Source organism: Gadus morhua, chromosome 8 (assembly GCF_902167405.1).
Source record: "Gadus morhua chromosome 8, gadMor3.0, whole genome shotgun sequence".
Classification (NCBI taxonomy): domain Eukaryota; kingdom Metazoa; phylum Chordata; class Actinopteri; order Gadiformes; family Gadidae; genus Gadus; species Gadus morhua.
The window spans coordinates 25,653,554-25,668,523 of NC_044055.1; the positions used below are offsets into that span (position 1 = coordinate 25,653,554).

At 41.4% G+C, this 14,970-nt stretch overlaps 1 protein-coding gene across 1 annotated transcript in view; it reads right to left on the bottom strand.

The window, feature by feature from the left end:
- Positions 1-1,751: 1,751 nt before the first annotated feature.
- Positions 1,752-14,970, bottom strand: part of cfap251 (cilia and flagella associated protein 251) — a 106,942-nt gene continuing 93,723 nt past the window's right edge. Inside the window, exons 18-20 of the mRNA XM_030363123.1 lie at positions 3,570-3,798; positions 2,471-2,602; positions 1,752-2,235 (exon numbers count right to left, since the gene is read on the bottom strand). Coding sequence (XP_030218983.1) covers positions 2,120-2,235; positions 2,471-2,602; positions 3,570-3,798 — 477 coding nt within the window. The 3' untranslated portion in view covers positions 1,752-2,119. The remainder of the gene's footprint in view (positions 2,236-2,470; positions 2,603-3,569; positions 3,799-14,970) is intronic.

A 14,970-nucleotide genomic window follows, 5' to 3' on the forward strand; every position in this document is an offset into this window, starting at 1 on the left:
TCTACATGTAATGCTCAGCATAATCGTCTGCATTGTTCGCTGAAGTAAAACCCTTCGAGTAAACTGTTCAACAAAATAACTTGTCCCACCACAGCCCGTGTTCTAATAAAGACAATCTACTTATTATGAGGATTATTTTATTTCCTGAAAGCACAAAAAAAACAAACACCTTTAACTTATGTTCCAAAATATGGATCTCCAAAGCATCCTTTTGCATCTTTTGAATTGTAACAATTGTATGGAGGTTGGTGAGGGCATCTGGTTCAAGTAGGGCGATGACGCCATCAGTAACTGGAAGAAGATGATTAGACAGTGCAATTATTACTTGAGCCAGAATATTGCCCCATCTAATTTGCAACGCGCTGGGTTGCGTGTACATATTTAATTATTTTGAATAACCAACCTCTTATACTGTAAAGGCACTTCTATCCTGGGGGGTGGGGGGGATCAGAGGAGCTCCCCCCAGGGATGCCCTCAGCCACAGGACGCATACTCTGTTGGCTGAGGGCCATCTCCTCAGCCTCTGTGAGGGCTGCAGGTGGTGGACCCCCTCCAGTCTGCCGGGCCTCTGCATTTTTTTGATTTGCTAACATGGAGGAAAATGTTACCATAATATTCAGTAAGCGCTATTTTGAAGACACATATATATTTATAATGCATTTTGCCTAGGAGTAGCCTTCTAATATATCTAAATCCTATTAAATATTGGCAGTGTTGGGGTGGCTGGGAAATGTAGGCCTACTACTTACATTTACTGCTCAAATATATAATACATGTTGAACATAGCTGTTAAATTAGGTAGAGCAGGCAAAACAGCACAATTGATTTGATTTCAATTAAACATTAGTTTACCTGTTTAAACTATATTTTTGTACTTCATTTGCTGCCAAGTCCTCGTGGGGCAACTCGGGGTTGCGTAAATTGACACACACACACACACACACACACACACACACACACACACACACACACACACACACACACACACACACACACACACACACACACACACACACACACACACACACACACAATTTACATATTGAATAAGTGAAGAAGATATTAAACTTTCCTCTTATTTTATTTTACTAATTTATTTGACTCACGCATTGACTTGTTCAGCTATTTCCTGCCAAGCTGCCGCGGCGGTATTGCTTTTTTTTGTTAAAATGGGTAACTGCTCGGCATACACGTTCATTAGAATTTCCAATTCCGTGGGGGAAAAGTAAGTGGATCTACGCTTTTGGTCCATGTTTGATCATGTTATCACAGATCCATTGATGATGTCTCTTCATAGTCAACAGGCACGCCCTCAACCCAGAGTGAACATACTCAGAGTTGATTAACCCAACGCTGATCACCTGTTCTGAAACCGAAAACCCAGAGTTGCTTTTCAACCCTGAACTCTGAGTCAACCAACTCAGAGCGCAGGATTAAACTCAGAGTATGTTAAACCAGCTACCTGAAACAGGCCTCTGTCCCCTCGAACCTGCTTGAAAGAAATCAACGCATATTACCTTGAAGAACTTGATTGGTTTGTTAATGACCATGCTACAGGTTAAATATTTTAACCGATGTGTGTATAGCTTTCCATGCTCGATCGGAATTTGTTATTACTATAGACAACACATGTCTGTTGTAGAAAGGAAAAACCGTGACCTATTTGTGCAGGAGTTGGTGGGGAATGATGATGAACAGCCTGCAGAAATAAGTGTGGAAAATGTAAATACTTCATGAAAGACCACTTAACCGACGTTTTGTATGTATTTATTCAGACTAAAGTCGAGGACAAAAAAAAGTTCTTTCATGTTGATCCTAAACTTATTCTTGCAGTTTGACAGCATATAACATGTTATCATGATGCAAAGTTCCTGTGTACAGTATTCTTTTGTATGCTTAACTTATTTTGTTTGATTTTCTATGCGTTAATAAACTACTAATAAAATACTAGCCTAATAAAGTATAGGCTAGTAATGCAGTTAAGCAATACATATGTGGGCTATTAATAAGCACCAGCAAATCCGACTAACTTCTAATTTTAAATGTATTTATATATTTAATAGAAAGTAAAGACACATACTAACATTAATGAGCTGACAGTAAGCTGATTGGTGTACTTTTACTCTGAAGGACATGACTTGTCCCTTGTCTTCATACATGAAGGGAAGCCCAGAATATGACCCGTGAATGTCTCTGCGGATATCGACTCTGGTATGACACAGTCCAATGAGTATTCTAGATAGAAAAATGAAAACACGTGCGCACACACACACACACACACGCACACACACACACACGGAATGATACAACATATGAAAAATACTATAACAGTGCCCCCCTCCCATTCCCCATAGCATTCCAAAGACATGTTTGTAATTGTCACCTATAGACCATGTTATATCGATTCTGGCCATACCTTCATTCTCTTCCCCCTACATTTTCAACACAATTCAACACAGCTCTCACTTACCTTCATTAGCGGCATGCTTCTCAGAGGCCCCCGTAGCTGGAAGTATCCCCTCCCCCTCCACCTCCTCTCTCATGTGTTCTCCTGATAGGACAGTTAGACACTCCACCACCTCATCCTCCCGCATGTGTTCACCTGACAAATGGAGCAGAGAGTTGAATCTTTACAATAAAGCATGATGATGGGGAGTGAACTTGAATTACCAAACAGTTTCTAACATAGGCGCCCAGAAAAAAGGGCTACGTTAATTAAAGGACAATACTGGTCCGGGTGATCAAACCATTGTAACAGTCCCTCTTTGCTTCAGTTTGCCTCTGTTACCAATAGTTTTTCTCAAAATGATTTCCATGTACAAAATGTGCTTTAGAGCCTTTGGTGTGCGAATGTGAACAGTAATGTAGCACATACTTCTTTTGAATCAATGTGCTTCAGTAAGTACTGAGTATATTGACAACACAAAAGTGAATCGCGATACAAGTACTTATATATTAACAAAAAGTCTTATCACAAAGGCAAAAGACCAAAAATACTCATATAGGCGGAGTTGGCCCAACAAAGTGATTATGGCCAATGATACTGGTTACAGAGGTTTGAATGAAGTCAGACAGTAAGGATGATTTGATCACCCACACCGATCTTGTATGCGCCGTTTACATTCAAGCTCCAGGATTTTTGTACACCCACTTAAAAAGGATATGTAACCCTAACCCTGGTGACTATCACTTAAGCAATTTGTTTTCTCAAATACCGGCTCAAGAGATGTGACAGCAATCTCAATCAAAGTTGCGGAACATGCAGGGGGAATATGGCAGTTCGTAATGTGTGCATAACTAGTGGGTCATTGAGGGAGTGAAGTCATCACTGCATACCCACTACAATAAACATCGCTCATGTCTTCAAAATTTGTTGCAATAGTTCCCCAATAGTTAAATGAATTGCTTTATTATTACACATGTTCAATGCAATATTGTATATACTCTAGTTTCCATTATATACATGCTGGAACATGTCCTGTGCCATTTAGCTTTGAGAACTGATCTATAAGCATAGAAATGTACAATTATAGTGTATCCATATTAGGAAGCATGGGTGCATCCAGTACCTCTGGCCTGAAGAAGTTCCAGAAGTTGATCTCTAGGGATGGCCATCCTTCCCGACCCGTCCCAGAAACCCAGGACCCTGAAACTTTCTGCCAACTCCTTCCTGGAGATGCCGAAGGCGGGCCGGTGGTTGATGTACAGCCTGAGAAACTCTGCCAAGTCCACCTCCTTTACATACTTACCCGTTTCGGCGTATTTACTGAACTTGACTTCATTCTGCATGTCTTCAAGCTAGCCATAAAAAAAGATATTGAATATATTATTTTTGGAGGGTTTCACATGAACTGAAGTCCAACACAGAAGTTCAAACTTCAATCTTGATAATTCTAGACCACAAATTCTTGAATAACCTTTGAACCAAGGATAAATTTATCCTTGGTTAAATTTAAATTTATCCTGATTCTAATGGGGATTTTACAGTACATTAGCAACTCCTATCGCCTTTTGACAATTACTGCTGAAGGACGTTCCTCCCTCAGCCTCCATTGACTCACATTCATTTCCCTGGCAGTGTTGGCGGCCGGTGAATAACATGAGGTTCAATGGGAGAGAGGAGGAAATTCCCCCCCTGAGTGGGAGGGACTAGCTAAGGGATGTTAATCGCGCCAGCGTCTATTAAAGAATGGGCAGGAGCCCTGGCTGCGCTATGAACCAATCTAAACATGAGTATGTATACGTATGTTTAGCAATGTCAATGTTACCGTGTATACGTATGTATGCATAGTTTGTATGTGTACGTATCTGAGTATGCATATGTAGGTTCAGCTGTGTAAGTATGTGTACGTATGTATGACTATGTATACGTATATATATATGTCTTTTGCTTATGTATGTATATGTACTTCAGTGTTTCCCCTATATGCACCGAGCATTTACAAGTATTATTTTTTTTTTTTACGCTTCATATCCAGGTCAATTCACACACCTGTGAGTAGTCCTAAAGCAGGGGTCACCAACCTTTTTGAACCTGAGAGCTACTTCATGGGTACTGAGTCATACGAAGGGCACCCAGTTTGATACACTCTTCTGAAATAACAAATTTGCTCAGTTTGCCTTTAGTTATATATTATTAATATTGATTAATGATACTCATCTATGTGAAGAAACTGATCATGTTAATGATTTCTCACAATAATTATCAACAATGACTTAAAAAAGGTGGGAAAGAGTTGTTCAAGAATGAGTTGTGCTATTTTCAGAACAGGCCTGCGTGCCCCTCATATAGTCCTTGCGGGCGCCCTGGTGCCCGCAAGGATTGGCCTAAAGCATATAAACGGAGAGAAGCTTCCGTAGAGTTTGAAATAAATTCAGAGTTTGCGGTTCAATAGATCATCAGTGAAACATCGTTGCGAAACAATTGAAACCTTTAGCTAAATGTAGTAGGCCTAACCTAGAGAACCAGCAACGACATTGTTTTCATCCAAACTAGCCGTCTTTAGTGAACGGTGAATTGCATTTGATTCTATGAGCTGTCGGCTTTCAACCGCGAGTTTAGGGACCGTCTGCAAAGTGCAAAACTGAAAACGGCCGCAATGATAAAATTTCAATAGCGTCGCCATAATAAGGTGAGTGCTGCATGCAGAGCTCAACTATTGTTCTTCATAAGTTTTATTAGTGTGGATGCTGTAGCATTCGCACTCTAGATATTGAAATCTTTATTGATGTGAATGCTGTATCATTCACACTCTAGATATTGAAATCTTTATACACTCTAGATATTGAAATCTTTATTTTTCTTATTAGTGTGAATGCTGTAGCATTCATACACTAGATATTGAAATCTTTATTATTAGTGTGAATGCTGTAGCATTCATACTCTAGATATTGAAATCTCTATTATCATTCTTCTTCCTTCTTTTTGGTCTTCAACTCCTCCGCCATACTTTCAGCTACAGAAACCGTTCAACTATTAGAACGTTCAGCTCTTTAACGACATGAGGGCTATTATTCAGCGTTTTTCAACTCTTTCAACTTTTTCAAACTATTTTTCATTTCCTCTGGAACTTCAACTTTTTAAGCCGTAACTAAATCGATTTTCAACCGTTTACCTTCGTTCAAATCATTTAACAAATCTACACATTTGTATCTTCAATACTATCCAAACGGAATTTCGATAGCATTGATACTTTTTTCAGAATCACAGTTTTAGTTTCAAACCGGCATAGTTTTCAGTTGCTCTCATTGATTTCTGTTGACGTCAGAACCTGAGGGCGTTCAGGCACCCACACACACGCAATAGCTCCGCCATTCTCTTAAAGGTCCCATGACATGCTATTTTATGTATTCTTTAATATAGGTATTAGTGGGCAACTAACACAGTATTCAAAGACGTTCCCGAAATTCAGCCGTGGTGCAGAGTTACAGCCACTCCGAGCCAGTCGCACATTGAGCTTCCCCCAAATGCGCTGTTTTGGTGTCTGTAGCTATAATGCAAATGAGGAGGAGCGAGGCGGGTCAAGGAGGAGGGTGGGGGTGTGGCCCTGAGCAGCTTGCAGCCACGGTACCATGCGCTCTGTTTACAGTGGATGTATCGCAATGGCGAGGCGCACAGCCTTTAGCCGTGTTCTGTAAATATTCTAGAACACACGGGAGTCCTGGAGCTCTATATCTAAATATTATCATATAGCCTACATAGATATCTATATCATATAATATATATTATCACGGCCAAAAGCTGTGTGCGCCTCCAGACGATATTATGAATCACAAACGACTTTGTCGGGTTCTGCGACGTCTCTGGTTCTTCCACTTTCACATCAACCTGAAGTCGACTGAACCGCGCGCTGCCTGCTGCCGGCTGCCCGCTGCCGGGCGATGGTGCCTCGCGGCAACCGGCGGCATGTCGCAGTTCATGTACTTCAGCGAGTCAAAGCCAAAGTTCCTTTCCCCCAATTCCTTCTCAACCATGGCTCAGATAACCCCCACAACAGTCTCGTTGTGGAAATACAAGACACGTCAAAGAACCGACAAGAAACACTTGCGTTACAGTGTGTGTATTCACACACACACACACACACACACACACACACACACACACACACACACACACACACACGTGGCGCTCGCACGGTCGAGTCTCATTGGCGGGCCAACGTCTCTGGGCGGGCCAGGCAGAGTAAGGGGAGGAGCTGAGATTCTTGGTGACGTCATAAATACAGACATTCCAAATCAGCACACTTGAGCCTCCGTTTTTTCAAAGGCGAGCAGAACAGCTAGTGCTCGTTTTACACCTAACGCAAGTTTTAGCCATTGGGGGACCATAGGCAGGCTAGGGGAACTCATATTTATGTTAGAAAACCTCATAAAGTGAGATTTTCATGTCATGGGACCTTTAAGGTACGGCCACATTGAACACGTTACGCAATCTAAAAACACGGGGGCGTTTGGGTTTCCTACTCTCCTCGGACTGCCACAACAAATACAGCGCAGCGACGGTGGTGATCTCAGCCATGTTTGTGGAGCAAAAGAAAAATGGCGGTGGAAAATACGTTTTGGGCGGGCTCATCTAGCTGCGTAGGCGCGTTAGGCGCGTTGACCATTTTTGTGACACACAATGATCAAGTGTCAGGTTAGGCGCGTAACGTGTTCAGTGTGGCCGTACCTTTAGAGACACACACACACACGCCATGGCTCCGCCATTCTCTTAAAGACACACACACACACACACACACACACACACACACACACACACACACACACACACACACACACACACACACACCTTTATTCCAATTCGATTTTAACATTTTGAACTGTGTTCAACTATCTCACTTAATTAAAGCTCAACGTTTCTACTGCCTACTACTACTACCACTACTACTACCATTACTACTACTATTCCTACCAATACTACTACTACCATTACTACTCCTACCAATACTACTACTACCATTACTTCTACTCCTACCAATACAACTAGTACAATTACAACTACTACTTCAGCTACTACCACTACTTCAGCTACTACTACTATTACTTCAGCTACTACTACTACTTCATCTACTACCTACTACTTGAGCTACTACAACTTCTTCAGCTACTACTACTACTCCAGGCAAGGCAAGGCAACTTTATTTATGTAGCACTTTTCATACACAAGGCAGTCTCAAAGTGCTTCACATATAAACAGTAAAATAGAAAGCTTTTTAGAAAGTGCAATGTATTTAACATTTAGCAGAAAGCTAAAGCAAACGTAACAGTCTTCAATCTTGTTTTCAAGGTGCTCAGAGTTGGGGCAAGTCTTAAATCCTCAGGGAGTTTATTCCAGCTATTTGTTGCATATTAACTAAATCCTGCCTTCCCATGTTTCGTGTTTACTCAGGGGATTATTAACAGATTGCTCTCAGAAGATCTTAGTGTTCTAGAAGGCTTATGTAGTGGAAGCATATCAGTTAAATAGTTTGGGCCTAAACCATGTAGGGATTTATAGGTCAGCAACATGATTTTAAAATCAATTCTCTGACCTACAGGAAGCCAATGTAACGATATAAGAATTGGTGTAATATGTTCACATTTTTTGGTCTTTGTTAGAACTCTAGCAGCAGCATTCTGAACAAGCTGAAGCTTCCTTAGAGTTTGTTTTGGGAGACCTGTAAGGAGACCATTGCAATAATCAAGCTTACTAGTGATAAAGGCATGTACAAGTTTTTGTAAGTCTTCGGTGGACATGAGTCCTCTAAGTCTTGCTACATTTTTAAGGTGATAATATGCAGATGTTGTAACTGATTTGATGTGACTGTCGAAATGTAAATCAGAATCCATGATAACCCCTTGATTTTTGGCTTTGATTGAGGTTTTCAGGGACAGAGAGGGAAGGTGTTGGGTTACTTTAAGCCTTTCCGTTTTAGCACCAAATACAATTATCTCTGTTTTGTTCTCATTTAGCTGAAGGAAATTTCGGCAAATCCAGTCTTTCACTTGCTCAATGCACTGGCACAGCATATCTATGGGCCGATAGTCATTTGGTGATAGCGAAACATAGATTTGCATGTCATCAGCATAGCAATGATGGTCAATATTGTTTTTTTGCATGATTTGCACTAGTGGGAGCATGTAGATGTTGAATAAAGAGGGTCCTAAGATTGAACCTTGTGGGACTCCACATGTCACGTTGGTTGATTCTGATAGAAAGTCGCCAATGGAAACAAAGTAATTCTTATTTTGTAGGTAGGACCTGAACCAATTTAAGACTGTGCCTGAAAGCCCCACCCAGTTTTCTAACCTGTCCAAAAGTATTGTAAGGTCTACAGTGTCGAATGCAGCAGTGAGGTCTAGTAGCATTAGTATTGAGGTTTTGCCAGAGTCTGTGTTAAGACGGATGTCGTTTACAACTTTAATGAGGGCGGTCTCAGTGCTGTGCAGGGGTCGAAATCCTGATTGGAAGGTGTCATAGCAACCAGTTGATACCAGTAAGGGATTAAATTGCTGGAAAACAACTTTCTTAATGATTTTACTTATGAAGGGTAGATTTGATATTGGTCTGTAGTTGTGAATAATAGAGGTATCTAGGCTCCTCTTTTTTAAAAGGGGTTTAATAACTGCAGTTTTCAAGGCTTTTGGGAAGTTGCCTGACTGGAGAGAGTTGTTAACTATCTGCAATATGCCTATTGCTAGGCAGTCAAAAACATTCTTAAAGAGGTTGGTAGGTAAAGTATCAAGGCAACAGGTGGATGGCTTAAGTTGTGTCACAGTTTCCACGAGAGTTTTAGAGTCTATAACATTAAAGCATGCCATCCCTGCCACGTTACTTTTGCCTGAACAGGGTGGTAGTCCAACAGTCTATCAGTATGAAAAGCTGCAAACTCATTGCATTTCTGCGTGGAATGGAGATCAGGTGGAATTTGTGTTGGGGTTTTAGGGTTTTTGCATTATTAGTATTGGTTTTAATGATATTGGAGAAAAATGTTTCTCTCAACCTTTTTAAGTCTAAATTGTAAGCACGGAGGCTCTCTTTATAGATATCATGGTGAATATGAAGTTTTGTTTTACACCAGATGCGTTCAACCTTCCTGCATTCTTTTTTCTGTGCTGTTACAGAAGCAGCTTTTCTCCAGGGTGCCTTTTGCATTCCAGGAATCGTTTTAACCTTATAAGGTGCACAGACATCTGTGACTTTCAAAATTTTCAAATTAAAGTTTTCTACAAGATCATCATCAGAAGATGGGATGAGAGGTGGTAGGAAGGAGATGGCCTTTTTAAAAAGTACATTTGATTCTTCATTGATATACCGTTTTTTGACAGTATTGGATTTTGTTGGTATGTCGGGAATAAAACATGTATTAAAGAAAACACAAAAGTGGTCAGACAAGGAAGGATCAGTCCCAGAGAGATCAGAAACATTGAGGCCCTTTGTAATAACCAGGTCTAGATTGTGCCCCTTACAATGAGTAGCCTCTTTCACATGTTGAGACAAATGTGTCCAAAATGGTAAAAAGTTTTTTTGCACACTTGACATTCAAATCAACAGTATGAAAATTGAAGTCACCAGTTATAACTAGACAGTCAAAGTCTGTGGAGATGCTAGACAATAATTCTGTGAAGTCATAAAAAATGTTTGCAGAGTATGTGGTTGGCCTGTAAATAATTAATAGGAGAACTCTGGGAGAGCATTTCAATACAGCACAAAGGTATTCGAATGATGGAAAATCACCAAATAACATCTGTTTCCCCTGAAAAACATTTTTAAATATAGCAGCAACCCCTCCACCTCCTTTTCCAGATCTACATGCATCAAAAAAGTTATAGTTGGGAGGAGCTGTCTCTATCAGAACGGTTGCACTGTTATTTTGTTCCAGCCATGTTTCAGTTAAAAACATAAAATCCAGTTTAGAGGTGGTGATAAAATCATTAGCTAAAAATGATTTGTTATTAAGAGACCTAACATTAAGTAGACCAATCCTGATGGTGTTGATAGGCTTTAAGGTTGTTTTTGGTTTGGAGGCAATATGTATGAGATTTGTGAGGTTAGCAGTGTGTCTAAGTTTCCCTTTGTTTACTCTCTTAGTGGTTACAGTAGGAATGCAAGGTTGCCATGTTTTGACATAGGCTACCTTGGGTTCAGCAGATTATGCGAAACTTCCTTTATACTGTACAATACTATACTACGGCTGAACCCTTTTTTGTCTCAGTAATACTCAGGACTACTATCATTACAGGGGGGGGGGCTGGGGCGCCCTCCGCTTGGGTGTTATCAGCCAGTGGCCATGACGTGGCGATGCTATCATTGACACAGATGCAAGTTTGATGCCAACATATTCCAGTTTCTTAAGTTCAGCTGGAAAATCGCAAAGGGAGGAGACAGTGGAGCTGGAGTTGTTGTTGTGGCTATGGGAGAGATGAGGCTGGAGATCATCGTCGATGGGGGACTGCAGAGGAGGGTGGTGGCCGTTCCTCGCCAAGCCAGCATCAGCGATGGGGGAAGGCACGGTGTCCATGGTGTTGGGCAGGCTGTTGTCTCTCTTCAAGGTCTGTGGTCTGACTATCTGTGTGTCAGATAGTGGCAGAGTAGATGTGTCGGGGAGGCTGTAGTCTCGCTTCTTCTCAACCTTTGCTCTGAATGTGGCCTGTGCGTCAGACCTTGGAGATTTGTGGGAGAGCGAGAAGAGAAGATTGTCCCTTAACAGTTTTGAACCTAACCTGTTTGGGTGTAGGCCATCTGCTCTGAAAAGATATTTGCGCCCCCAGAACAGGTTGAAATTGTCAATAAAGCCCCTTCCTCTTTCATTGCAGACTCTGGAAAGCCAGTGCAAGTAGACAACTGAATCTGTTTATTCCTCTGTCAACTGCTGGTATGGGTCGACTGATGAATGACTTAATGTGTATTTTGTCCAGTGTATTCAATAGATCAGTGTAATCGCTCTTCAGAAGTTCTGACTGTTCTCTTCGAATATCATTAAGTCCTGCGTGCACAATAATCTGTGAGATTTTGGGGTTTTCCAATATGATTGTGGCTAGTTTCTGGTTGATATCACTAACCATTACATCTGGGAAATAGCATGTTTTGATCTTCTTACCGGTTATATCCTTGATGGTTGAGTCTCCTATAATCAGAGTGTCTGGTTCATCTGCTTTCTGTGAAATGGGCCCTTGTTGGCTTGAGGTGGCGGTGGCAGACGCATGCGCAGCTCGCCTCCGTGGTGACTGGTTCTTGTTCCATCTCTGTCCGCACCGTCCGTCCGGACACATTTCGGGGCTCAGGGGTGCACGGGTGGCCGACGAATGCGCAGCTCGCCTCCATGGCGACGGGTTCATGGTCGGTCTCTGTCCACACTGTTTGTCCGGACGCATCTCGGGGCTCAAGGGTGCATGGGTGGCAGGCGCGTTCGTGGACTCTTGTAGTGGCAGGAACCGGTTCTTCAGCGGCAGGGTTAACTTCAGTGACGGGAAAATCCGGCTGATACATGCAACTTTAGCTTTGGGTAGCTTAGAATTTGGCGTTGAGTGAACTTGTTGATTCACTTTGATATGTTGTTTTGGCTTAGCGCCGACTCTGTGCCAGTGAGACGCAGCTGGAACTGTCTCTCCCTTGTCCAGCTCGGGAAGGATACAGTGTACTGTAGCTTTGATCATCTTGTCGTGTATTTGTCTGAGTTAGCTCAGCAAACTCACCCATCGGCACTGTATCCTGGAGGAGTCCTTTGCATTTTTCTAATGCTGCTAGTCTCGTTTCAAATAAAGCCACTGTCTGTCGCAGTTTGGTGCAGTCTGTACATTTCTCAATCTCTGTGCCTGAGATATCCGAGTACAGAGGCATGTTGGCGATAGGAAAGTCCAAGGCTTTTGCTGCGGTCTGATCCGGGAGTCACAAAAAGTACCAAAATGTATTGTTGAATCGAGCGATGGAGGACGACGGAATCGACGGAAAGTATTATGACCATGAAATAGAATAAAATAAAGTAGATCTGAACGATGAATTTAGTAGTTTTTTCCAATGCCTAGCGGAGCTTCGGGAAACATGACCTCTCTCTCTGCTGCCTCTTATCAGTAGTAGTTCAGCTACTTCTACTACTTATACTTCAACATTTCTACTGCCTTCTACGAATACTACTACTACTCCTACCATTACAACTACTACCATTACTACTACTACTACTGTTACGTAAGCACATAAGCGGCCCCCACATAGCTACTAGGAAGCCGGATTGAACACACAAGCTGCATTGCCCCCACACAGCCACAAGGGAGCAGGATCAAACATACAAGCTGTAATATCTACCCCAGCCACAGAAGGCAGCATCTTTAAGACAGACGCGGAAGCCGCAGCTAAGACATCACATAGGCCACGCCCACCCCCGCAGGGAGCCTCGGGCCTAAACCCGGGGCTTGAAGTAGCTCACGGTATTTCTCTCTCAAAGTGTTAGATACAATTCCCTCCCTTTTGCTTCATAGTTACCATACCGAAATACTTCAACAAATAAAGTGAGTTAAAAGCGACCCATTTCGAACTACTTTCAACAAGAGCACGACACTACTACTCCTACCACTACTACTACTCCTACCACTACTCCTACCACTACTACTACTACTACTACTACTACTACTTCGGCTACTACCTATTTCTTCAGCTACTACCTACTACTTCAGCTACTACTTCAGCTACTACTACTACTACTTCAGCTACTACCTACTACTTCAGCTACTACCTACTACTTCAGCTACTAATACTACTACTTCAGCAACTACTACAACCTCAGCTACTACTACTAAAACTTCAGCTACTACTACTTCATCTTCTACTACTACTACTACTACTACTACTACTTCATCTTCACTACTAAAACTACTACTACTTCAGCTACTACTTCTACTTCAGCTACTACCTACTACTTCAGCTACTACCTACCTCAGCTACTACTACTACTACTTCAGCTACTACTACTTAAGCTACTACTACTACTACTACTTCAGCTACTACTACTTGAGCTACTACTTTCAGATTCTTCAATTAATTTTACATTTCTTCATTTTCAGCAACGCTTTGCGCTTTTCATTCAACTGTTCTGCAGGAAATGCAATTTTTTAGGTCTCTACAAACTTCGGGCCCTATCTCCTTCCTCAATTTTACATATGGAGACTCCATTAAAATGTTTAAATATTCAGAATAGCCTGGAATCGCGCGCTTCTTTTCCGATTTTTATATATTTTATACTTTTTACGATATTCTACTTTTAAAATACAATTTTTTTTTTAACATGGGAGTAAATGGGAGGACCTCGGAGCCGTCCTCCCAGTGACATGGTGGCTATTATATCCATTGGACATGTTGGCTATTATTCAGCATTTTTCAACTCTTTCAACTTTTTAAACTATTCAGCTCTTTCCATTTTTTTTTAACATGGGAGTCAATGGGACCATTTCCAAACCATTTCCTCTGGTACTTCAATTGTTTAAGACGTAAATCAATCAATTTTCAACCTTTTATCTTTGTTCAAACCATTAAACAAATCTACACACTTATATCTTCAATAATATCCAAATGGAATTTCGATATCATTTAAACTTTATTCAGAATCACAGTTTTAGTTTCATACCGGCTTCGTCTTCAGTTGGGCTCATTGATTGGAGCGTGAGGACGTTCAGCAGTGTTGCCAGATTGGGCCGTTTCTCCCGCCAGATCTGGCTACTTTTGGAGGACGTTCAGGCAGTGTTTCCAGATTGGGCTGTTTTTCCTGCTCTATTGGGCTACTTTTAATCACGCACCGGCTTGCTATTCTCTTATACACACACACACCGACACCGACACACACACACACGTATAATAATAATAATAAATAAAAATTATATAGCGCTTAATATGGTACTCTAAGACGCTTTACATATTACCCTATCAAAACTATGTAGAACAGACTAGGAATAAAAGAAAAACAGAGGTTAAACATGAAGAATAAGGTGGGAGTTAGGTGGGCGAGGCTAGTGTGAAAAGGTATGTTTTGAGGTTAGATTTGAAAGAAGAGAGGGTTGGAGAGACTTTGATGTGGGAAGGGAGTGAATTCCAAAGGGTGGGGGCAGCAATTGAGAAGGCCCGATCACCCCAAGTCCGTCGCTCAGTCCGTGGAACTTGTAGCAGGTTGGCAATATGAGTATGTATTAGTAATTGCACGTATGTATACTTTGTTTGTGTACTTATGTATGTGTACGTGCATGAGTATGTATTAGTATGTAACACACACACACACACACACACACACACACACACACACACACACACACACACACACACACACACACACACACACACACACACACACACACACACACACACACACAGATTCTTCAGTTTAATTCATTTTACATTTCTGCATTTTCATTCAGCTGTCACTTTATTTGTTTCCAACCATTTACATTTTCTTAAATGGTGTGCATGTTTACACAGTTTACCCCATTTAGACTTTTGAACTTTTGTTC